The sequence below is a fragment of the Rattus norvegicus genome, chromosome 7 (assembly GCF_021556685.1).
Source record: "Rattus norvegicus strain SHRSP/BbbUtx chromosome 7, alternate assembly SHRSP_T2T, whole genome shotgun sequence".
Classification (NCBI taxonomy): Eukaryota; Metazoa; Chordata; class Mammalia; order Rodentia; family Muridae; genus Rattus; species Rattus norvegicus.
The window spans coordinates 136,577,703-136,602,806 of NC_141540.1; the positions used below are offsets into that span (position 1 = coordinate 136,577,703).

General features: G+C 45.2%; 1 protein-coding gene and 2 long non-coding RNA genes across 16 annotated transcripts in view; 1 reads left to right on the forward strand and 2 right to left on the reverse strand.

The window, feature by feature from the left end:
- Ano6 (anoctamin 6) overlaps nt 1-25,104 on the forward strand; it is a 180,031-nt gene that overhangs the window by 23,162 nt on the left and 131,765 nt on the right. For 4 of the 12 annotated variants that reach the window (XR_015624132.1, XM_087557551.1, XM_087557552.1 and 1 more), the window contains exon 2: nt 20,470-20,532. Coding sequence is in view for 4 of the 8 variants with exons in the window: in XM_087557551.1 (XP_087413677.1) it covers nt 20,470-20,532 (63 nt within the window). In the remaining 4 variants the exon portion in view is untranslated. 12 annotated transcript variants of the gene reach the window in all.
- Nucleotides 1,714-7,911, reverse strand: LOC148004950 (uncharacterized). The gene is made up of 2 exons (XR_015625927.1): nt 7,163-7,911; nt 1,714-3,282 (listed from the first exon to the last, which is right to left on the reverse strand). It is a non-coding gene; the product is annotated as an uncharacterized LOC148004950 (long non-coding RNA).
- LOC102547300 (uncharacterized) lies at nt 13,301-19,915 on the reverse strand. 3 transcript variants are annotated; one of them, XR_015625922.1, is made up of 4 exons: nt 19,750-19,907; nt 16,842-18,336; nt 15,865-16,125; nt 13,301-14,989 (listed from the first exon to the last, which is right to left on the reverse strand). It is a non-coding gene; the product is annotated as an uncharacterized LOC102547300 (long non-coding RNA). The 3 variants fall into 3 exon arrangements; XR_015625924.1 differs by lacking the exon at nt 15,865-16,125 and having other exon boundaries at nt 18,198-18,336; nt 19,750-19,915; XR_015625923.1 differs by lacking the exon at nt 15,865-16,125.

The following is a 25,104-nucleotide window of genomic DNA, read 5'->3' on the forward strand; positions in this document are numbered from 1 at the left end:
TTTTTTGGTCTATTAAATATTCTGCGAGCAATAAATGCTTGCAAATTCAAGAAATACCTTTGAGAGGGTTAGAACCGTACTGCTGAACAGCTGAAAATCAGTGTTTACAAGAACCGATCCATTGGCAGGTCAAGTGGTCCTGGAGTATTTCAGCCCCTGTCTTTTCAAAGATTTATATTTTTATCCTCTATGGGGCCAGGGATGGGTGGATGTGGGGGTTGTGGGAGCAAGAGTGGGGTCAAGGGGTGTCCAAACCCAGCAAGTCTGTTCCTGAGATCAGCAAGGAGTAGGATCGCTCTCCCCAGCCCTAGGCCTGTGTGTCCTAGTAGTGTGTTCTCTGTGCCTCACCAGAGAAAGTCATATAGCCAAGTTAAACTTCCTCTTCCTTTATAAAGTCATGCCTCTTATGCAAATGAGGCATCTCCCCCACCCCCCACCCCCCACCCCCCACCCCCCACCCCATTTAAAATGAGCTGTCTTCCTGAAGTTGCCTCCCAAGAGTCTGCATTCACCACTGTCTGAGTGAGTTCCTGTCCTACTCAGGATCCACATTGTGATCACTGAATGAGTATGCTGCTACAGGATATCCACTTATGCTCAGCGCCCTCTCTCTCCCTCTCTCCTTCCCTCCCTCCCTCTCTTGTCCTCCCTCCCTCTCTCCCTCTCTCCCTCTCTCTCTTTAAATTTATTTATTATATATACATCATACAGCTTTCTGCCTGCATGTATGCTATGCCTGCAGGCCAGAAGAGGGCACTAGATCTGATTATAGATGGTTCTGTGTGGTTGCTGGGACTTGAACTCAGGACCCCTGAAAGAGCAGACAGTGCTCTTAGCCTCTGAGACATCTCTCCAGCCTGCCCCTTCTCTTTTTTAAAGGCAAGGATAGTTCAGGCTGGTTTTGAACTTACCATTTAACTGAGGATGGCCTTGAACTCCTGACTTTTCCGTCTCCTCCTTCCGAGTTGTACTCTAATGTGTGAGTAGAGAGGGAGGGTTTTAGAGTTTTGTTACTCTAGCAAAGCAATAGTAGTAGACTCCTCAGTCCTGAGTTCTTCAGGCAGATTTACAGTACCAGGCTTGGATTCCTTCTGTCTAAGGGGCCTTAAATCAATGAGGATGTGGTTGGTAACCTCCATACCTGTGATGCCACTATTACTGCAACGGCTATGCCTTGCAGGGCTGGCCATTACCACGATGCCTGCACTTGATGAGAGAACGCTAATGATCAGAATTAATACTCTGTTCTCCATCCCTTCTTCCTTGACCATTCCGCCATCTTGGATTATTCGTTTAGTGTTTCAAACTTGTATTTTAGTCAGACCGTACCTTAGGAGTCCTTTAATCACTGTCTAAGCACGAAGGCTTTGTTGCTTTATGAGCATGGAAACTATCAAGGCTGGACATGGTGGTGTGTACCTGTAACTCCTACACTTGGGAGTGGGAGAGGGTCAGGAACGAAAGCTCAGCTCCCCACTGAGTTTGAGGCCAGCCTGAGTTATGGGAGGTACCATCTCAAACAAAGCAAAGCAAAAATGAAATAAAGTACATTGTGATCCTGAGAAATAGCGTTCGGGAGAACTTTCCGTGGGCCTTCCTTGGGGCTGGGTGTGTGGTACATGCCTTTAGTCCTAGCACTTGAGAGGCAGAGGCAGGAGAATCTTGGAGACTAACTTAGACCCCATCACAGACAGACAGACACAAACCAAGGGCTTCCCATGGGACGAAGGACCCAGAACACTTTACTAACTTTGTCATTTGCTGCGTGTAGGCAAGCTCAGACCCTCAGGAAGATCAATTCGTCAGGTAGAAAGCTAAGAGAGGTTTATAGATTGGAACCCAGCAACTTCTGTCTCCATACTTTGAAGTTAAAAGAAATGCTTTGAATTAATTTTTTCCTGGAGACCTATATTTACTTTGGCCATAACAGGAGATAGATAAATGGTTTAAGGAATTGTTTATGTGAATAGTCTCATGGTGCCCAGAACATTCTTTTTTTTTTTTTTTTTTTTTGGTTCTTTTTTTTTCGGAGCTGGGAACCGAACCCAGGGCCTTGCGCTTCCTAGGTAAGCACTCTACCACTGAGCTAAATCCCCAGCCCCTCCCAGAACATTCTTAATACAAAAATCTACATTTCTGAAGATTAGAGCTTTTTAAACAACCATTTCACGATGAGTTACCATTGCCTTTTTGGCAGGACCCGTACTGAAAATTGGGTGCCCGTCAGGGTTCTCTTTCGACACACATTACATCGTGGAGTGGATAAAAATTCATAGCGTGACATGCATAAGTGCCCATAACACTTTGAATTTGGGGGGAATCATTGACTCTTCTTCTGTTGAGCCAAAATAATTCTCACGGTTTTCTGAGGTTCAGAGCTAACAGTTCGGATGTAGAAGTCCAGTGTTCTGTGAGGTGTTCTGGCTTTCTGCATGGCCAAAATATCTGACAGATACGCCAGTGGGTGAAAGGTTTCTCTTGGCTCACAGTTTCAGAGATGTTGTTTCAGTTCTTCTGGTAAGGAGGAAATGGCAGCATGGCTTCAGGCGGGGTGACTCTGTCTTCCACCACAGGAGCAGATGCTGGCAACTGATCACATGATACAGACCAGGAAGGCAGAGGCCATGACCGGGGGCAGGGATAACCCTTCAAGGGTTTGCTCCTAGTAGCCTGCTTCTATCGTTCTTATTCCTGAAGTTCCACACAGAATAGCACTGGAGGCTTCAAAGATGAGCCCGTGGGGACACTGCAGATTCAAACCGCAGCAGACATCTGTGTTCGTTTTTGTGTTTCGTTTCATTATTGTATTTTGCATAGGACGATTTAGTCGCCAGCATACTTAAAAGTGGATATGTGGATAAATGCCGACCCCGAGGAACAAACTAGCCAGGTTATGATTTTTTTTTTTAACGTCTTTAATACATGGTCTCTCTTGGAATTGTGGAAACCGTCACACGGCAGGAGAATGCCATGCTTCCTCACTCACTTTGGGTGTCGATGTCTCCGATTTCGGCTTCCCTCGAGGAGCAGAATTACCATCGAAGTTTTCTTGCGTATTCTGGATGTAGAACGTGACGTGACGTGACGTGACGTTGTGTTAGTGAGAGTGTCTGTTTATTTTCAAGACTGCAACATCTCTCCTTGTCCTGTGGAACACGTCTGCTCTGTTGAGAGCTGGGCGTACATTAAGACCCTCACATGTTGGGTTGGGAGCGGGGGAGCATGGGTAATTCCAGCTGTTCAGTGTCACCTTCCTTCAGTTACCGCAAATCGCATCTGTCCCTGGAATAAACAGGAATGTTCAGAGAAAGGAACGTTTGATGGAGCCTAACGTCCGTCAACATTGGGTTTTTTAAGTAAAATAAAGCCTATTCAGTGGTCACTAGAGCAAGGGCACCGATCATCAGAATGCATGCTGGCTTTCTACATGGGAATATTCTGCTTACAGCCGTGGGAGGTCTGACCACTGTGCATGCCCTCCCCTGCATTTCATGACATGTTATAGACCGTAGCTTTGTGCCCCTGCCCCCTCCCCTCGGCTGCTTTAATGATGGATGGAATCTATTCCTAACACAAGAATCGAGGCTACAGAATTAAAAGATTTTTTTTTTTGAGTTAATTTCCCTCTGTAGCCAAAGCTGGTCTTCAACTCCCAATTCTCCTGTTTCCTACATCACCAATCCTGGCATAAATTTACATATTACTCAGTCTGTTACACATATAATGCTGGAGTATCTCTCTACAGCAGGTAGGAGGACGTCGCATCTTAGGAAAATAAATGTAATTTTAATGATTTGCTTCATCGTGTCGCTCCCCGCCAGGCTCTCTCATTTGATGCCAACAGGAGTCCAGACCTTGATTTTCAATCTCCCTCCGAGCCCTTGCTGCTGCTAATCCCGTCGTAGGCAGAGAAAATAAAGTCCAGATCCCAAACATAGAGAATTACTCATCGCTTGGAACAATTCGAGAGCTACGTCTCAGTGTCATTAATAACAACGGTGAAAAATCGGAGTCTGGGGAAGAGGCACCGAAGATGAGAGCCTCCAAGTGTGAGCCTTAGGGCTGCACAAGTTGGATGATACGAGATGCCATCAAGAACCCGGATTTAAATGAATAAATTCACTCAGTAGGACTTAAGGTCTGAAAGCAGGAAGATACATAATTACGGAGCTCTGCCCAAGTTCTATAAACGTCTTAGGTTGCTTTGAGTCAGGTATTATTCTTGTTCTGCATGATCACCAATATCCTAGCTCCCTTGTCAGTAAACTTTGGAATTTAGATTAGATTGCATGTCTGAGAGTCCTCCCTTTTAACTGTCCATTGATAACGCCCGGTGTAGAGGCTAGGGTGTGTTGATTTATGCTTTAGATTTGCCAAAGCTCTTCCAAAGGGTTCTCTTCTGAAGGAGAGCGTTGACAGATGCTAGCTAGAAAGAAGGCCATCAGGGCCAACCTTTGCACTGGAGTTTGAAGAACCAGGGAGAGGAAGGTTACCGGGAGATTCTAAAACCTGGGATTTGTGGGGTTGGGGATTTAGCTCAGTGGTAGAGCGCTTGCCTAGCGAGCGCAAAGGCCCTGGGTTCGGTCCCCAGCTCCGAAAAAAAGAAAAAAAACAAAACAAAAAAGAAAAGAACAGTTCAGAACTGGAGCTCTGTGCCTTCGCCAGTATAATATTAAAAAAAAAGGGGGGGGGGTTGGGGATTTAGCTCAGTGGTAGAGCTCTTGCCTAGTAAGCGCAAGGCCCTGGGATCGGTCCTCAGCTCCAAAAAAAAAACCTGGGATTTGTAATACAGTCATGTATACCTTCTGCAGGTGGCTGAAGAAGGGGTTGGGGTAGGGGTGGGGTGGGGAGGATGTTAGTCATTATTGCCAGGGGAGGAAGGGTAGTTACCCCTCTGTATCTGCTGTGTCTCCATTCTTGCATTCAACCAAAGATCTGAGAAGGGCTGTGACACAAGCAGGTGCCCTCTTCTGTCACAGCACCACAGCTGCTTACATAGCCTTTCAGGTGCCTTGGCTGTCAGTGGGCTCCAGATTTACAGTGTAAGATTCGACAGGTCACGTGCAAACGCTGTGTGGAGTCAAATCACGGATTTGAGTGTCCATAATGTTGCTAGGTGATGTCTGACTGCTGGGGATCCATGGCTTTGGCTCAGTGAAGAGCATCTTTCCTGTGCTTTTACTGACCAGAGACTCAAGACCAGCAAACAAGAGAAACTGGAGGTTTTGACTCTTTTCCTCCACCTGCGGTCTCTGGGGGAACTTGGGAGGGGTATTTTTCTCGGGTCCTTCTTTGTATGCGTGGTGGCAGTGTACTGAGAGCCACAGAGATCACTAAGAAGGAATTTTATCTTGGGGCAGGAGACCCACACCCAGCCCTATTTCTCCCCTTCACTGGCCTTTGACTAATCATAATTGGCCTTAGATTGTAATCATGGTCTACACAGAGATATGGAATAATATGACCAGCTGATTAATACTTGGGCTGGAACGCACAGACCTGAGTTGGGTTTTGTTTCAATCAGTCCCCGTAAGATGGGTCATAATTATACTAGTAATAATGATGACGATTGTAAGAATACCACTGTGATCCAGTCCTTATGTTATGAACCATGCGCTGGGTTTCTGGGTACGCTTCTCAGTGATTCCTCACAAGGGTCTCGGTGGACGGCTACCACTGTGATCTCTTTTCGCAGTCACAAAAGCTGAGGCACTGAACGGGTAACGTGCCAAGATCACATAACTTAAGAGGGGCTGATCTGGCATTTGAACGTAGAACCTCTTGTTTCTGAGTCCATGGTGGCTACCACTGGACCTTTCCCAGCAGGCTGGGCTGCCTGGGAGTAGTCAGTTTGCTGCAGGTGTTATAAGTACTACTAACTGCTTGTTAGAACTACAGAACATATGTATGGATAGGTATACATATATATGTATATGTATGTATGTGTATGTATGTATATGCATGTATATGGAGATAAATATCCACATACAGGTATGCATATATCCTGTTTAGTAGTTATTTATTGAAAAAATGTATTTTTTATTAAAATACATTTATTTATTTTGGCATGCGTACATGCTTGCCACAGTGCACACATGTGGAGGTCAGAGGATAGCCTTTAGGAGTGCGTTCTATTTCCACCCTGAGGTTCCTGGGGAACAAACTCAGGTAGTCAGATTTGTCAGCAAGGCAGTCTACTCACTGAGCATGTGTCTCTCCAGTCCAAGAACCAATTTTTATTCTCATATTTTAAGTTTGATTTTACAAAAGCAATGTAAGTATATTATTATTATTATTTGTTGTTGTTGTTGTTGTTGTATTTTTGTCTTTTATTATTTTTCCCGAGACAGACCTCCATATAACTGAGGCTACCCTTGAACTCCTGCCTCTCCCTTGCCTCTGCCTCCCAAGAGCCAGGATTACAGGTATTTGCTTCCACATCCACATAATTCTGCTGTTTATCAAACTTCGGTTTATGACACTTTGGTAGAGGCTGTTGTGTTTAACCTTTTTACCAGAAGACCTGTTGTTAAACGAAGTGTGAAAAACACTCCCCAAATTACAGTTGAAAACCTAAGACCCACCAACCAGCCAGCGATGAGGTGGAGGCCTGGATTCTGCATGCGTATGTTTGAATGCCTGAAAGTGGGGATTCCCTGCCGTAGGCGTTTTATTACGTGTTTTCCTCTGAATGGCAGGTCATGAAACAATCAGAGTTTTTCTTTAAAAAAAAAAAAAGTTCCAGATTTGACTTAACGTTTGACTTTTTTATTTTAAAATTGAGAATAAGCTTGGTTTTACTTAAAGCCCCTCCATGTAAAATGTATCTCTTGTATTTGCGGATGCTATCAAGTCAAGCCACCAGCACTTTCACATGTTTAGATTGTCACAATATCTTATTTGTTAGGGAAGCCTACCTGTCCCTGTAACTTATGCGTGCCATCCCATCCCTTGCCTCCCTTCTCTTTTTTCATTTTAGCTTTGCACACTTAATCTGCGGGTCACCTGTAACCCTGGTCACCTGTAACCCTGGTCACCTTTCCACTTAAGAGGAGACTGGGTGCTCACTGCAGCTTTGTCCTCTGTCTTGGGTATCTTTCCTTCAGGAAAAGCAGGATTGGGATGGAGGAGGTTGCCATGGTTACTGCTCCTTGGGTGTTACCTGTAAAGGAGATACCTTGGAATCATAGGCTTCTTAGTTTGGGAAGATCCATTCGGAAGAACAGAACAGCAAAACCAGCCAGGTGGTGATGGATGCGTTGGAGGCTCGTCTGGGTTTCCGAGGCAGGGTCTCAAAAACACAAAAGCAAAACAAAACCACAGAGAAACGAATCGCAAACTGAGAACGCCCATAAGTTGAGACAATAAGGTAGCTGCGAAAAGGCTAAGCCCAGACCATGTGACTTTAATGGCAGTATTTGTTAAGAGGAGATACTGGGATCGAGATAGTCCTGGATGACTCCATCTGTCTCTGGGTGTTTCCTTCTTGTGAACTTGATGTTATCACCGGTCAGTGTATGATCATGGTGTCATGAAGTTGATTGTGTATCTGACACGTGTGCCCATGCATACATGCCTGTACACACACACACACACACACACACGCACACACGTATGCATGCACACACATATGCACACACACATACACACACACACACACACACACACACACACACACACACACACACACACACCAAAGATAAAGGATCACCGTGTACTGTGTCTCTAGCCTCATTAAAAACCACACGGTGGTCATTTCAGACTCTGGACCACATTTTCCTAAGGCATTTTGGATAATTTATTTTCATATCCGTCTGTCTGTCTGTTGCACGGTTACCTCAGATAGGCTGTGTTTTTCCACTGGCTTGGTTGTTGATTCTGTTAATCATTACAGAATCTTATTATGACTGCCTGCATATAAATCAAGAAAAACAAATTTGATTTCCAGCGCTCTAATGTAGTGAAGCAAATTTGTGAATCTAGGAAGTTGGCTCTGTAAACTCAAGGAGAGAAGATAAATGTGGGTACAAATGCTAGCTGTTATAATCATCTTTTGACCTCAGCCGCCCTTTAAAATAGCCAAAGTAATGACTTTGATATTTATTATTAAGCATATTAAATTCCTTGATTAACTGAACCATTTAGTTCTCTTTTGTTTGTTACATGTAACAGTGGAAATAGATTGTTCTATTATCATTCTTGCTAGAAAACTTATAAAATTATTCATAAATGTATTTTAAACAGGAAATATATTCAGGTATTATTGGGTGCACGGAGCAGGAAACGTTTCACGTTTGAGTGACAGGCACACGACTATAAATTCCTTCCCTACTGAATATTAATCACTGGATCCATGAGTCTGGTGGTTAAAGCTCCTAGAGGCGGCCCGGAGATGTAAATTCCTACCTCGTCGTGAAATTTATGTGATTAGTTCTCTGTTTTAAATGAACTGACTGACCTCCAAATTATGTAAAAAAAAATATTCATTTTGGGAAGTTCAAGAGTAGAACAGGCTCAAGAGGGTCATGAGTCTGTTTCTCCTCTTGGTTGGCCTTTCTCCTTTCTCTGCGTCACTGACTTAATTCAAACTGAATTTGTGCCCTATCTGCCCTGGTTCTACAATGCCTACTCTTCAGGGGCAATGCTATGCTATGTACATCATGACTCCCTCTCTGTTCTCCTTCTGTGGCCCCAATTCCTTCTATCCCATGATCCCAAGCGTCTGATATGCATTTGGCGATTAACCGCTCACAGTGGAGCCTGCTACTTTCCCTTTTTTAGCCACACCTGGAAGGTCACGTCCCCCCTGCTTCTCTCTCTCTCCTTTTGAAAGGCATCGATTGTCCACTCACAATGTCCCCTTTCCTCTTCCTCCTCATACCCTCACTTCCTCTTTGTGCTCTCGGTGGTGGAACACCAGATGCCTTTAATTCTGCCTTCTCTGGTTTCTCAGCCAGGGTTCCTGGCTCGCTCCCAGCAACCACAGGTTTCCAGGCCTGCAGTGGGACCATATCTTGGTTTGCATCTCATTTTGCCGACCCAGTCTTCCAAAATGCACCCTTCTCCACTCCATTTTCAGATTTATCTGCCCAGAGCAAGTGTATGACGTGTCACCCTCCAGGTCTTTCCTGAGGAGAATGATGGACTGTCCTGAGAACGTGAACAGACCTGTGTGGGAGAATGATGTAAACAAGAGCTCAGTCCTAGGGTTATTATCATATTAGTCAGGGTCCCAAAGGGACATATCTTGGAAAGCTGGAAAAATAAATTAATTTTTTTCTGTAAATCAAGCAAGTGAAAATTAAAAAATAGAAATGGAGTATTGAAATGAAAACACTGTTGAACTCTGCTTGGCTCAGCTGCATGTGAGTTGTGTGGTCTTAGTGCCCTTCATCCATTGTGATGGTTTGTATATTCTTGTCTCAAGGAATGGCACTATTAGTTGTGGCTGTGTTGGAGTAAGTGTGTCACTGTGGGTATGGGCTTTAAGACCCTCCTCCTCATAGCTGCCTGGAAGCCAGTATTCTGTTAGCAACCTTCACATGAAGATGTAGAACTCTCAGCTCCTCCCATACCAGGCCTGCCTGGATGCTGCCATGTTCCCACCTTGATGATACTGGACTGAACCTCTGAAACTGTAAGCCAGCCCCAATGAAATGTTGTCCTTATAATAGTTGTCTTGGTCATGGTGTCCACAGTAGTAAAACCCTAAGACAGAGAAGGTGGTACCAGGAGTGGGGTGTTGCTGTGATAGGCCTGTACCATGTTTTTGTTTGGAAGAATGTGGATTTTGGGACTTTGGATTTGGCAAGCAGCAGAATGCTTTAAATGGGGCTTAATGGGCTATCCTAGTAGGAATATGGAAGGCTTTGCTACTGAGAGTGATCTGAATTGTTTGGACCTGGCCCAAGAGGTTTCAGTAGGGAATTCCAATATGTGGCCTAGAGACTGCTTTTGTAGTATTTTGGTGAAGAATGTGGTTACTTTTGCCCTTGTCTGAAGAGTCTGTCTGAGGCTAAGGTGAACAGACTCAGATTGATTGCAGTGACAAAGGAACTCTCAATAATTCCCATCATAGATTTTGTTCTCTGGTTAAGTTTCGTGAAGAGCAGTTTAAACAAGCGTAGCAAGCTTAAACAGGAAAAATATAAAATATATGGTGTGAGTATTAAAGGGGAGCCAGGAAGTGAAATGGAGCTAAATCCTGTGTTCAAGGAGATAACAAATTAAGGGAGAGGGAATTTGGGACAAGATTCTATCCAGCTAAGTTAGATCCAGGCGTGGTGGTGCACAACTTGAATCTCAGGAAACAGGCATGCAGATCTCTGAGTTCAAAGTCAGTCTGCAGAGCAAGTTCCACAACAGCCAAGCTTAGGCAGTGAGGGAGTTGGAAAACAGAAAGCTGGTGATGATGTAATAGAACAAGGGGGCCATGTTCCAGCTCCTGCAAGCAGCAGAACTTGGCAGCTTCAGCCATGTTAGAGTCCAGAATAGAAGAAACTACTGGGACAAATAGGTGGTTAAGTAGAGCTAAGAAATTAGCTGTGATTAAGAAGAGACCAGTATCACTGAGGTGAAACCTGGGAAGTGTTTTTTGAGAGCACAAAGAAGCTGTGTTCCAGAGATGGCCAAGGTTGCACCTCATGCTGCAGCTGGACTTGGTAATGTGTAAGAGTCACCCAGGTGGTACTGGTTTTGAAGGCATGAAGGGGTCATGCAGAGGGGCTGAGGCTTGGCACTGTGAGAGGCCAGGGAAGGCCATTGGTGAAGGTGCAGCCTCAGTTGCAATTGATGGCCCAGGACTGAAGGGGTCAGGCAAAGGAGTTGAGGTTTGGCACCATGAAGAGAGCCTGTGAAAGGCTATTGGTGAAGCCCAGTTGCAGCAGAAGACCCCAGTGGATTGGAGATGCCAGGACCATGGGATGACCACCAAGAACAGCAGCAGCAGTGGAGAGTGGATCAACCTGAGAGCTACAGAGGGCAGAGCTGGAGAAGTGATGACAGCCCTGTGGAGGAGCCCAGAAGACCATGTGTGGATTCCTGACATTGAAACAAGAAACTGCCTCGGAGACCCCAAGATGTTCCAGATGTCAGAGCCTTGGGCTCTCTGCTGAGGAAAACTGCTAACAGGGAGTGGAACCAGCGCAGGAGAAAGAAGTTTGTTGCAGTCATCAAAGATGAAAAAGGAGATCTGAAGACGGCTTTGCCATTAGACATGGAGACGCAGAGTCTGGAGTTTGGGTAGCTGGTTTCCTGTCTTGCTTTGGGTATTACAGTTAAGTGAGTGGATGAATCTCAGGAGAGACTTTGAACTTTGGACTTTTAACATTGTTGAGTCTACTATAGACAATAGGGACTTAGGAAGTTGGACTAAATGTATTTTGCATTGTGCTATATTTAGTTATAGCCCCCATAGACTCATATGTTTGAAGAAGCCTATGGTGACCAGAGAGTAGAATGTGATGGTTTGTATATACTCAGTCCAGGGAGTGGCACTACTAGGAGTTATGGCCTTGTTGGAGTAGGTGTGTCACTGTGGGTGTGGTCTATAAGACCCTCATCCTAGCTGACTGGAAGCCAGTCTTCTCCTAGCAGCCTTCAGATGAAGATGTAGAACTCAGCTCCTCCTGCACCATGCCTGCCTAGATGCTGCCATGTTCCCGCCTTGATGATAATGGACTGAACCTCTGAACCTGTAAGCCAGCCCCAATGAAATGTTGTCCTTATAAGAGTTGCCTTGGTCATGGTTGTGGTAAAACCATAATTGTCTTTCAAAAGGATCATGATTAATAGTAGTCCCTGAACAGTTTCATATTCAGCACAGGGTCTGGTACGTAGTAAACATAAGACATTTTAGTAAAATTGAGACACAACTGGTCCCATGCACATGTTTATAAAGAATATAAAGATGAAAGGCCAGTGCTAGTGATGACCTGTATACAGGGATCGTTTATTTATTCTTTCCTTTACTTTACTAAGTACCATCAAGAAACAGGAAAAGCCATCGTCCGGAGGATAAATTCCCGTTCTGTTTCATCCCATGATTCCCTTGCTTCCTCCCTCTTTAACTCTCGACTCTCAGCTCCGAACCTTCTGTCTGACTTTTGAAGTACTGTGTCCCTTGTTCAGGCCGGCTCCTGCCTGCTCTAGCTGTCCATCCTCGTGTCTGGGTTATTGCCATTGCTCCTTTAAGATCTGTCTCGACATCACTCGTCCCAGCAGGTTGAACGTGAGGACACGTGTATTAAAAGTGTCTGATTTGTGTTTGTTTACAAGTGGAGTGTTTTCCTCTTGAGTGGGGATTTTACTAGAAGCTGAAAATCTAACATGATTTAGCTGCTGACCATGCCCTCCATGTTCCTCACAGTCCTGACAGAGGGAGAGGGGCATGGGACATCACGGGTAGTAAGTGCTGTGGGATCGCCGGACAGGGACCTACTTGAAGGAGAGAAGGAAATGGTGTCTCTTGGAGGAGGGGCTGAGGAGGGTGTAAGTGTTGCCTTATTTCTTCTGTTTGATAGGATATTTAAAGTACTGACTAGCTGTTTCCTCAAGAGATAACACAAAGGCAGGCAGATATCCCCAGCAGTTTTACAGGGAACCACGGCATGTTGTGGGAGAATGGGCTGGCATTCAGAATGTGAAGGCCTGAGCTTGCGACGGGTTCTTCTTCAACCTTGGCATGGGCGTGTGGCGGTTGCCCAGGAATGTTCAACTCTATGGTGTTCCTCCTCCTGCTGTGTATGGGCTTAGGACTTCAGAATTCTCGCAGGTTCTATACAATACTTTCTATGTGTTTTTGCTTTGGAGAACTTTTTTCCCCTTAGGGGAAGGAGTTTTGGATTTTACCAGATTCTGCTAAAGGATCGTGTGTGAAAAGCCAAGAACCATCGTTTTGGGGAAAAAAAACAAAAGAAAAACAAAAATCCAAGCGCATGCACTCACTGAGGGATAGCCTGCACACAGACAGACAGACAGGCAGACAACAGACACACACACACACACACACACACACACGCATGCACGCACAGGAAATGGATGAGGACAGCAACAGAGCACAGAAATCATTTGAAGATGTGTTGACTCCAGCTGAGCTTGGCATGGATGCCTGTGGTACCCACAGGGCAGGCTCTCTCCTGCTAGAACCCCACAGGGACTAGCCACTGTCATGCTCTGGAAGCTGACCCCAAAGACCTCCAAGCAGGCTGGTTTCTGCCTCTTCCCTTGCTCCAAATAGCATCGCTCTTCTCTGACACCACTCTAGGGCAAGAAACATGGGGTTGAAAGACTGGAGAGAGAATGGTAGTGCCCCATGCTTTATTCTGAGGTAAGGAGAGCAGGCGAGCAGGCAAGCAGGTGAGCAGGCATTCATTACAAGGATGGTTCTGTGGTGCCTGTTTTCTAGCAGTAAAGACAGAATCAGCATGATCCGAACCTCTCAGAGGCAGAGTAGGTCCACTCCTTCATCTCCAGCAGCCCAGAGAGAGAAGGTCGAACAACCCAGAGCTAGGATCTTGCCCAGGCATCGTCTACACCCTCAGTGAAGACGTAATAACCCTCTGCGTGCTTTGTTCTAGAGCAGGGGATCTCCACCTGTGGTTCAGATATCCTGCATGTCATGTAATTACATTACAATTCATAGCAGCTGCAAAATTACAGTTGTGAAGTAGCAATGAAAATAATTTTATGGTTGGGGTTCACGGTAACATGAAGGCTGCGTTGAAGGGTTCCCAACATTAGGAAGGTCGAGAACCATTGTTCTACGACATGATGGATGGGCCACGGCAAAGTTGCTCGTATGTTCTCTTCTATCAGGCGACCGTGGCTTTTTGCTGGCATGCATGGCTGTGAATTTGGGCTCCCCAGCACTAGGGTAGCGAGTTCAGCTTGTGTAGTTTATTGTGCACAAAGGAAATTCCCCACGGCTGACGAGTCTCTGGCGTTCTTGGCTTAGTCAGGCAGAGAGTGTTTTTTATGGGAAGGAGGTTGATCTTGGCAAAGATAGGAACTGCCCTTCCACAGGGAGGGTTTGGTCTGGTGTTGATCTGATGCAACTTCTGATTCTATCAGCTTGCTAAGCCCTGTGGGTAACTTTAAGTCTGCATGTAGATCAACGGTCATGGAACAGACACAGGGTCCATTGTTGGTCACACTGGAGCACCAGAGTCACTCGGAATCAGGTTTTTTTTTTTGTTTTGTTTTTTTGTTTTTTTGTTTTTTTTCCAAGCTTGGGAGGTAGCTTGGCAGTGCACTCATCCCTGCTAGGGTAATGAGGACCCACTGCAATCGAAGGATTGCAAGGTTTCAAAACAGGATTATCAAAAAAGGAAGTGCAAGCGTCTTGATGGTGTCCCTGGTATATGAGGTCACTGACCCGTAGTGATGAATGCTTTCCTATTATTGAGGAACAAAGAGTAGGAAAATTCTAAACTTTATTACAAGGTCTTCACTGGGGTCAAAGTAGGTAGAACATTTCCCTGCGCTTCTATCATAGTGCCTGTTAATGCTAACACTGTTAGCATTTCACTGTTGCAGGCTTTTTTAATTTTTTTTATTAGACACCTCATTTGAACAGGAAACGGAAGGGAGCTCATGGTATGGCTGGGTCACCATTCAACGGGCTCAGAACCTTCCACCCTGTTAAATATTCAGGAGGGAAGCATGGCTGTCCCCATTTGTGGGGTCACCAAGACCGGGAGCGTTTGCACAGCATGGGTGATAATGGTTGTCCTTTCTGCATGATATATCTGCCTGAGTTTGTGTGACTTTGTTCGCCTTGATTCTAGTTCATCCTCAAGGGTGAATCTGGTGCTTCCTCTGGTCACCTCTACATCCTGTCACCGGTTCCTGGAGACACTCACTGACTCTTGAGAACGACTGTTCCCGACCCAGTCAGTTTCTTGTGTGTCCAGAGCAAACCCATCAGTTGTGACTGCTCAGCCTGGCTGAGGCCTGCTCGGTGGAGCAACAGGTCTGCAGTGCATGCTTTCTGCCAGAGAGAAAAAGAAAAATGAAAGCAAGAAAAAGCATTTCATTATGATAAAGATGAAAGTCTTAACTCAGGTGGCATGAGTTTGGACTGTCACAGGGAGGGCACTCACAAAGCAGTGACAGGCCCTGTGAATAGACCAGCAGGTAAATTGACTTTGATCCTGATTTAACCTGCTGATGATAAGCCTCCCTGTCTCCTTTTATTTGCAAGTGTTGACTATGCGAGCAGTTCTAGAGAAATTGGAAACCGTGGAAAACAGCAACAAAGGAGTTACAAAGAAACTGGAAACTGCAACAGACAAGCTCACCCCCTAACCTTACCTCCCAAACACAAGCCCTGGAGAACCTTCCTGGAGCCGTCGTCTCTCCGGCCTTTCAAAGGCACGTTTGTAGTTTTATGTGGTTCAGACATGGGCTCTTTTTCACTTGCCTCGTTCCCTAAGCATTCCTTCCTCTCACTGTATTTCTTTCATTGTGGTAATATCCACATAAGGTTTATCATTTTAACCATGTTCTAATTTCCTGAGCTCTAAGCATCTTCAGTTGTTCAGCCGTCACCACTACTCCTTTCTGTGAATATTTCAGTGTCTGAATTCTATCCCTGTAAAAAATATATCACAGGGGCTGGAGAGATGACTCAGCGATTAAGAGCACCGTCTGCTCTTCCAGAGGTCCTGAGTTCAATTCCCAGCAACGTTATGGTGGCTCACAACCATCTGTAATGGGATTGGATGCCCTCTTCTGGTGTGTGTGAAGACAGCTACAGTGTGCTCATAAAATAAAAATAAATAAATCTTAAAAAAATATGTATCACAAATCACACTTAATAGCTGAGTAATATTCTGTCACATACATTTAATGTACCCTGTTTACCTGCAGACACGGGGTAGATTTTTCTTTGTGCTCACTGTGAGACTTTATGTCTAAAGGAGTCAACAAAATGAGGTGAAGGGTGGGGCCTGGGAGGTGATGGCTCAGCAGTGAAGGGCGCTGGCTGCTCTTGTAGGGGAGCTCGGCTGGGTTCCAAGCATCCACACAGTGGCTCACAACTGAGTTTCCAGGAATTCAATGCCCTCTTCTGGCCTCCATGGGCACCTGGCATGCATCCGATGCACAGCCATGTGGGTAGAACATCTGTAAATGTAAAACTAACAAACTATAATATTAAAGACATTGAAAATATGGAGTATGTGCTACAGGACTGTAGAACTCCAGGAGGAAATGGTCAGCTTGAGTCCTGGAGCAGCACAGGGTGTGTGGGATCGTATACACGAGGGGAATTTGACGTGAAGTTTCACTGATGAGGTCATTCATTGATTATTATCAATTGCATGCCTCAGCCTTTTCCTTTCATAACTAATCATAATTGTGAGCTGTCTGTCTGAATAACTCTCAGGCTGAATTTCATGTTTAGCCTTTGTTTTCTCCGTAAAGGAATTCTTGTTATCCCCCTCCCCCATCTCTACCCCCAAATATCCCCCCCCCCCACTTCCCCAATGTGCTGTTTGGCTTCAGTTACTACTCTCCTGCTGACACTGGAAGTGTTGTCTCCTGCTTGTTTGTATGATGGTATTAATTTTCAGTGTTAATGGTGTGTCACGAGTCATGTTGGTATGTGGATTTCTCATTCCCTTTGGCCCCCAGCCCCTGTGCTACAGGAGTGGCCTCTGTATCTTAGCTTTCGATTTTAAGAAGTAATGCACAGTCTGGTGATACAGTAAATACCTGTCTTTGACTGAACAGGATGGTTTTTAGACAGTGTTAGCGTGGGGGAGTCGAGACCCAACACATGCTTTTGACATAGTCATTTCATGATAGCTGAGAGATAGTGTTTGGTTGTTAAAACATACCTCTAAACACCCATGCATATTTACGTCAGTGTGCGTGTGTTTTTAAAATATATAATTAATCTTCTCTTTAAGGCCAAATTCACAGAGCAAAAAAGTGTGGAAATGTAGGTCATGGGTAGTGTCACTTGCTTGACCTGTGCAAGGCGGCCACCGGGATCCCCAGCATTGCACACACATGGGATGTTAGCATAGCTGAGTTAGACATGGTGCTAGCCTCTTCACTTCTGCATAATGACTCTAGCCACGGGACGAGGGGCTGTGATGACAAGAATTAGAGAAAGGGCCTGGGATTCGGTCTGAGGCTGTGGGCCCTGTGTCAAGTGTTGAGGATCTGGAAAAGTTCCAGGTTTAAACTCTAGACGATTTCCGGTAATTCAAATTGCAAAACCTTTTACTGCATTCTCAACCCTTTCATTTGAGCATGGAAGGGATAAGTCCTCACTTCTTGTCAGGTTTTTATGTTGGCAATTCCATCCTTAATTAAAAAAACGCATCGGCGTTTTCATTATGAAAATGGCTTTCCTGAGTTTACAGCTGGAACCACTACATTTAGTTGTTTAAAACTCACTGGCATTAGCCTAGGCTGTTACTTTTATGTAAAAACAACCTAAAATTGATTTGGGGGCATTCAGAGTTTGGCGATTTCTGTTTGCTCACGAGTCACACAAGACTGTGAGAGTCAGATGTGCCGCAGAAGCGTGTCGTGAGTCTCATGGGTCCACCGGGAAAGTGTCACATGTTCACTGCCCTGCAGCCAGGAAGAGTCATCATTCTACTTGTTCAACTAGTTAATTGAGTCTGCCTTTTCTTCAGTTGTTGTAAGTTGCTATGGCAACCATAAGAGCATCCCAGAACAGGTCTTTAAACAGCAGATGTTTCCTTTCATGCAGCTCTGAAAGGGCCAAGGTCAAGATGTCAGCACTCCGAATCTCTCAAGGTCAGCTTCCGTGCTGGCACACAGCTGTCCTCTCTTGTGTCCCTGTATGGTTTTCCTCAGCGTGTGCACAGGCACCTGGCTTCTCTTCCTGCAGCAAGAATTCTTCTGACTGGATTAGGGTCCACCCAGGAGCTTTATGCTAATTAACATAATCATTCCCTTAAATCCTGTCTCTTCAAATAGTCATCTCCAAAGGAGGTAGGTGTTAGGACTCGGACGCAGGGATTTTGAGAAGTCGCGTTCCCTAACCCTCTGTTTAAAACAGCGTTGTTTTGTTTGCATGTGGGGAGATTAATATAAAAAAGAACCCCAAAATAGCACTCCAGCGAGTTTGTGTCTGTTATTAAAGGAGGAGGGGACAGGTAGATGAGAAGATAGTTGGGACTGCTGTGAAGGATTTGGAAGGAAGAGGAACGTACTCTCTCTGCGTGCTCTTCTGCCAAACGACCACCCCCTCTGACGTTTGCACTTTGCATTCTTTGTATTGAGGCCGGGTTCCGTTTTTCCACGTGTTAATGTGTCATAGGGAGGCACCCATGCACTGACTGGCCTGAGATACTATGTAGCAATCCATTGAGAGAGAGAGAGAGAGAGAGAGAGAGAGAGAGAGAGAGAGAGAGAGAATTAGATTCTATGTAGCAATCTAAGTAAGTTGTCTGTCTGAGATACTTACTATGTAGCAATGCATCAAGTAAGTAAGTGTGTGTGTGTGTGTGTGTGTGTGTGTGTGTTACTATATAACAATCCATCAAGTAAGTAAGTGTGTGTGGTGTTTCAGTTTGGTCAGCTTTTAGCCGGCATTTAGGCTGTTTCCCGAGCCACCCCCACCCCACCTCCCAAAGTGGATAGCTGGATTCCCTTTAAAGCCCAAGATGGAAAGAACCACTTAATAAAGGCAGTAGGCCTCTGCCTTCGGTGAAAACAGTCTTTGTCTGCACTTCCTGTTTATTGTTGGCTAGCACAGTGTGAAAAGTCTTCCACCCTCTTGGAAGAGGCCCCCGCTGTGCAGGGAGGGGTTTTCCCTGGCCACTGAGGTCATCTCAACCCTCAGCCTTGCTCAGGAATTGGGGTCTCTGAGTCATTAATTAGCAGGAGTGCCCACTTTCAGTTAAACAGCCTTTCTTATACAGATGGCTGTAACATGTGACTCCTTTCTGCCTGGCCCTAGTCCGGCAGGGTGGCAAGGGGCAGCTTCTAATAGAATGTGGGCAGTCTTACCTCTCATCAAAGATCTCAGTGTAGGCCAGGAGGGACAGCAGCTCCTGAGGTTAACAGGTCCCATAAGCCAACCGCTGTGGCTTGGATATTAAGGGCGGAACACTGCTCTGCTTGGCCCAGAGTTTCCCACTCCAGCTGCTCAGCCTTTGGTGTCACCTGCCATTATTTTCTAAACTGTGCCACGGTGTCTTTTAGTTTCTGGAAATGGAAGGCTGCCTCTCCGAGGCTTGCTGCTTGTCCTGGCCCATGGAGAGTTCGTATTTCACCTGGGACTTGTAAACACATGGGCAGTGTCTTATTTACCCAGCTGTGAGAAGGGCCGGCAGAGACTAGTCCTCTCTCTTCTAAAGCCATCTTTAGCTTCCGGGCAGTCCCAAGGAAGCCTGAGATGACTTGTGTCCATGTTAGTGTTTCTGAGGTTCTGATTTTACGATGCTATGGACACGTTGTGCTTCTGGGCTTGGGTGCAGGAAACATATAATTCAGCAAAGCTTGAAAGGGCTGTCTGCAGTGTTTCTAATTACTGTTTGTTTGCTTCACCGGTGCCTAATAAGTGGATTTAAGTAACCTCAGGAGTGAGGACTGCACTGCTCACGTTACAGGCAATCATGCAAATCAAACTCTAACCGGGAATTGCAGAGAACACACTGTGGGGTCATTGTTAGAGAAGTATGCCATTGGATTTTAAATTTAGAACAAGTGCAGTTTGGAACTTTCCCACCTGTCGTGCACTGAGGTGAAGGACGTACTCACCTGAAATCAACTTCTCCATGCAGACCCTTTATTTATAAGTCACCAGCGGCCTCTGGCATTCGGCTGTCTTTTTAATTTAACATGGGAACGAGGGAGGGGGAGACTTACCGGCTTCTCTTCCCTCCCTTCTCCCATCCACCATTGCCTGTAGAGGAAGCGGAAAGGCAGGTCCGGAACAGTGGGCGTCAACCTTGGGTACAGCTTGGCCCCAGCCTGGGGATTTTCAGATGTCTGAGAACCGATCCCTACCCCGAGGTGCTGCTTTAATTGTCTGGGATATACTTTATACTGGACTTTTAAGAAAGTCTCAGGGAAATTATTATATACCAAGGTTAAGACGTCAGGGATTTGAGAGGTTGCTTCACGAGAGAAATCTCAGCCTTGGCTACACATTGGCAACACCTGGAAATTTTGGAGACCCAAGGATGCCCATCCATTAAAACCACGTTTCTGGAGGAGGGAAATAGGATTTCTGAAAAGCTCCAGATGTGTTTCTGATGTGCAGCAAGAGTTTGGCCAGCTGACTGACTGACTGACCTAACCATGTTCTACCCTAAGGAAAGCCGAGACCCAGGAAGGTTAAAATGACTTGGTCAAGGTCAGACGCTTGTTGCCGTCAGGCCTGGGACTCAGGTCTGATGTCTCTTCTGTGCTTACTGTTGCCTAACACCAGCTTTTATGTTTGTTTATTGTATTTATTGATACCTCCTCATCCTTCAGGTGATGTTCCTGACTCCAGGAGACCTTTTCTAGCTCCTCATACTCCTCTACCATCCGGTCTGGGTAAGATCCCCTTGGTTGTGTTTGATGGGCACTTGTGTGTAGGTTTCCCCTCACATGGCCGGTTCTGGAGAAAAGCCCATAACATTCTTGTGTACTGTGTCACTTGATGGTATGTGTTCGTTTAGGTCCTAGGCGCCGTTTGTTGAACTGCACTTTGGGTCCTCGTGGGGCTGCTAAAAACAGTCAGGTGCTGTGTACTAACTAGCACTAACAGCTAAGTGTTTCCTGTGGCTTGCTGCATGGGTCAGGATCCTGTTGGGGAAAGTGTTTGGCAAGGCAATGTTAATATCATGAAAATGAGATTTTTGGTGACTTCTTATGTTGCTCGGGGTGCTTTGCATAGCATGCTGCTCTCGGGGTGCTGGTGTGCTGAGAGGGAGCCTGTGGTCCCTGGGCGAATTGAAAGGTGTCGGTATTGCACGGAACTGTGCTTCAAGTCATCTTTGTGCTCGTGCTGAAGATGTAACTCTGAGCGTTCGGTTCACAAACCAAATAGCTGGACTAATTCTTTTTGACTTCGTAGATGTAGGTTTCTTAAATGACAAAAGCAATATGTTTTCCTCTGTCACCCCTGGTGTCATCCTTGAATCACGGTTTTCACCGAGAACGCATTGCTAGCTCTGTGTGCTTGTTTCCTGGTTGTGGCTCTGTAGCCTGTAGGTGGCCGTGAGGCTCAGTGTAAATATTGTACAAAGAAATGGTTGTCATGGGTGGAAGATTCAGAGCTGAACTTTTGAACCAGGACTGCTAACTGGGGCAGTGTTGTGGGTAGACCCAGGATGTGAACAATGGCCAACGTGCAGAGAACTACTTTGCAATTTGTATAACACATCTTGCATAGTCACTGTTAGCAAGGACTGTCACATCCCTGGGGTGTGTGGAATCAAAACCAGCCCACGTGAGGGAAAGAAAAAATTTTTTTGTCTAATTATATTTTGAGATGGACTGTCATGTCACTGTGTCTGAAGGATGTCCCCACCTCTGCAGTACTAGATCATGAATGTGGACCGTCCCACCTGGCTATCACTGTAAAACATTTTCATAGTAATTAATTTTACTACATTGCACAGAATGTATTTTTTGTCACTTTTAAAACAAAAATCTCAAGAAATTTTTCTAACTTTTTTTTTTTCATTTTTGGATGAAAAATTTAACAGGCCAAAAAAGCCTATTGGTGAGTAACTATTGCTGTCTGAACTTCAGAGGCATGGAAATGTATTCTAGAATAAAAAGGGAGAGAACAATTACTGTTCTAAACTTATAAGGAACTTGGTTCCCGCCTAGGTCACACCATTGACCATATGTAACTGCACTGCCATTTAGGACTCAGGTTTTACAAGTACACACACACACACACACACACACACACACACATGTACATACACACTTATACATACACACACACTTATACATATACACTCATACACACATACACACTTATACTAACACTCATACACATTCATACGCACACTTCCACACACATATACACTTCCACACATGTATACACATATACACAATACACACATGTATACACACATACTTATACACACACATACACAATACATACATGTATACATACACTTATACATATTCACTTATACACACATACTTATACACACATATTTATACACACACACTTATACACACACATTTACACACACACATACACACACAGGAACAGAACTGGAATTTGAACCCAAGTCTTTCAGATTTCTAAGTCCTGTGCCTTTGGCCCTGTGTTGAGGTCTCCGAATGAGACTACTTACTAACTTCAAGCATTTACTGTGTTGGAAGAAGAACACTTGCTTCAGCATCTTAGAACTTCTATTAAGCAACGGGTAAGTTGGTGAGATGATGGTTGTTTGCGAAGTGTGGAGAAAAGGGAACACATGTACACCTCCGTGGGGATGTGAATTGTTGAGCCGTTATGAAAAACAGCACGGTGGTTCAAGGAAAAGTTAAGAGTAGAACTTCCACCGCACTATCAGACAGTCCTGGGATATACCAGAGGAAATGACGTCAAGATCTGCATCTCCATGGGTGTGGAAGCATTGTTTGCAGCAGCTTGAATATGGAAAGACCTGTCTGTTGATGATAAATGGATAAAGAAATTATGGGATATGTATGCATATGTGTATATGTGTACATGCCTATGAGTATTATGGGATGTGTATACATGTGTGTATGTGTGTGTGTATGTACATACATGCCTGTGACTATTATGGGATATGTATTTGTATGTGTACACACCTATGAGTATTATGGGATATATATGTGTGTGTACATGCCTATGAATATTATGGGCTGTGTATGCATGTGTGTATGCGTGTATATATACCCACATGCCTATTAGTGTCATTCAGCAGAATAAAAGAGGAATTGCACCATTTGTGATAGCGTGTATGAGTCTCAAGGACATTGTACTAAATAAACAAGGCAGAAAAGAAAGCCAAATACTGCTAATGTATGGAATCTGAAAATGTCACTCATTGAAGCAGAGAGCTGAGCAGTGGTTGTTAGGGCCTGGAGGAGGGGAAATGGACAAAAGGCATCAGATGGTTCTTAAAGTCAATGTGAGTGAGTTCAAGGGACCAGTTGCACAGCAGGGTGGGATGTGGCATGTGTGTGTGTGTGTGTGTGTGTGTGCGCGCGCGTGTGTGTGTATGTGTGTGCGCTAATGAACTTGGCTGAGGAGATCTGCACGGGATGTATATGCCCAGCAGAGCTTTAAGTTCTGTGAATGGGTTCAGTTTGTGCCAGTGGCATACGTTAAAAGGTCCACTTGTGGTCTAAAGCCATAGGTTTAGAAATTTGTGATTTTATTTGATGTATTTGACTTGGAGGGATCGGATGATCAAACTGGTTACTGATTTGTGCTTTATCACTGAGAACCAGGACTTGAGAATCCCACCTCTCCTGAGTCTCTGCATCGGCCAAACGAGACGTCGTGGCTTCAATGCATTCATTTCCTTCCCATGGGCCCCGAGTTAGAAACATGCAGCAGCCCTACAAAACAGTTGTGCCCTATACTCACAAATCTTGTTTTCTCTGCCAGGACATTGTCTACTTCCTGTTTGGGAAGCTCCCCTGTCACAGGGGGTCCCAGGGTTTCCTGGTTGCTCTCCAGGTGACCTCTTACTAAGCCTGGTAGGGTGGGGCAACCTTGGGGATCTTTATTCTGTATCCTTAGGTCATCTGAGCTGACTTCTAGATGAGCCCTTCCTGACAGAGTCCTGTGCCACTGCACAGCGAGTCACAGTGGCTCTTGAGTGGAGGCCGGGGTTTTCTACTGTCTCCTACCTGAAATGCTTTATTTACCTAGCCCCCGGGATGGATGCTACTTCGTTGAAATTCTGCTCACTCATGGCTAACTTCTTTCTTGTAATTACTTCCCAATTTGTCTTCCCGGCTCCTGCTGTCTATCCCTTGGTCCTTTGATAGCACTTCCTTCACGGTAGGATGTCGGAATGTTGACTTTTTTTTTTCCTGCCATAGTGGTTTGGGCCCCCTTTCTCTGCATATTCTTCTGTTCCCCGAGGGCTTCAGTGTAACACTTTCTTTTAAAAAAAATATTTTACTTATTTAATGGATATGAATACATTGTAGCTGTCTTGAGATACACCAGAATCTGTTACAGATGGTTGTGAGCCACCATGTGGTTGCTGGGAATTGAACTTAGGACCTCTGAAAGAGCAGCCAGTGCTCTTAACCGCTGAGCCATCCCTCCAGCCCCAGTGTAACACTTTTTAACTATTTTGAGTTCCAAACTCTGCATTTGCCTGCTTCTCCAAAGAAGAAGTCCAGATTTGCTTCATGTGTCACCGACTCTATCCTGCCTCGTTTTCTGGTACCTCCTCCTCATCTCCAGAGTTGAAATGCCACCTCCCTGTAGTGGGAACCAGCCCTGGTTGCTCCTTTGATATCTTCATTGCCTCCAGTACTTGAGTTCTCCTTTCAAAGTGATCTCAGTGTTGTCTTCTCTTGTCTCCACTTGGGTCAACCTTGTTACCTGCCCTCCACAGTAGTCTACTGGCCGGTGTGAGACTCCCACTCTTGCATCACAGAGCTCTGTGACACTGGGGTCCCCTAAAGCCCCTCCCCAACTTCTGTCCCATCCTTTCAGGCTTCAAGGTATGGCTCCTCAAGGAGTCTCCTCTCCACATCCTGCTCCAAATACTTGTCTGAGGTATATGCCACAGCATCCTGTTAACTTCCTTCTTTTCACTACGCACAGTGAGTTACTTTAGAAGTACTTCCACAGGCTCCCTCGAAGGAACAGCTTACGGTTTGTACACTGATAACCTCGTTTGCATTCAGCACAGAGCCTGGGATGTTGTAGGTGCTGGCTCTCAGGAGATGTTTGAAATGAGCATGCACTCTCGCTCTTGATTTTTCTTAGGCTTGGCGATTGACCTCTGGAGGGTATGTCAGGTGCTCTACCTCTGAACTCTTCCTGTTTGTAAAAACATGTTTGTTTATTTGTCCTGTGTGTGCGTGTGTACATGCCTACATGAGTTTATGTGCACTGTGTGTGTTCAGGGACCCATGGAGACCAGAAGAGGGCATCGGATT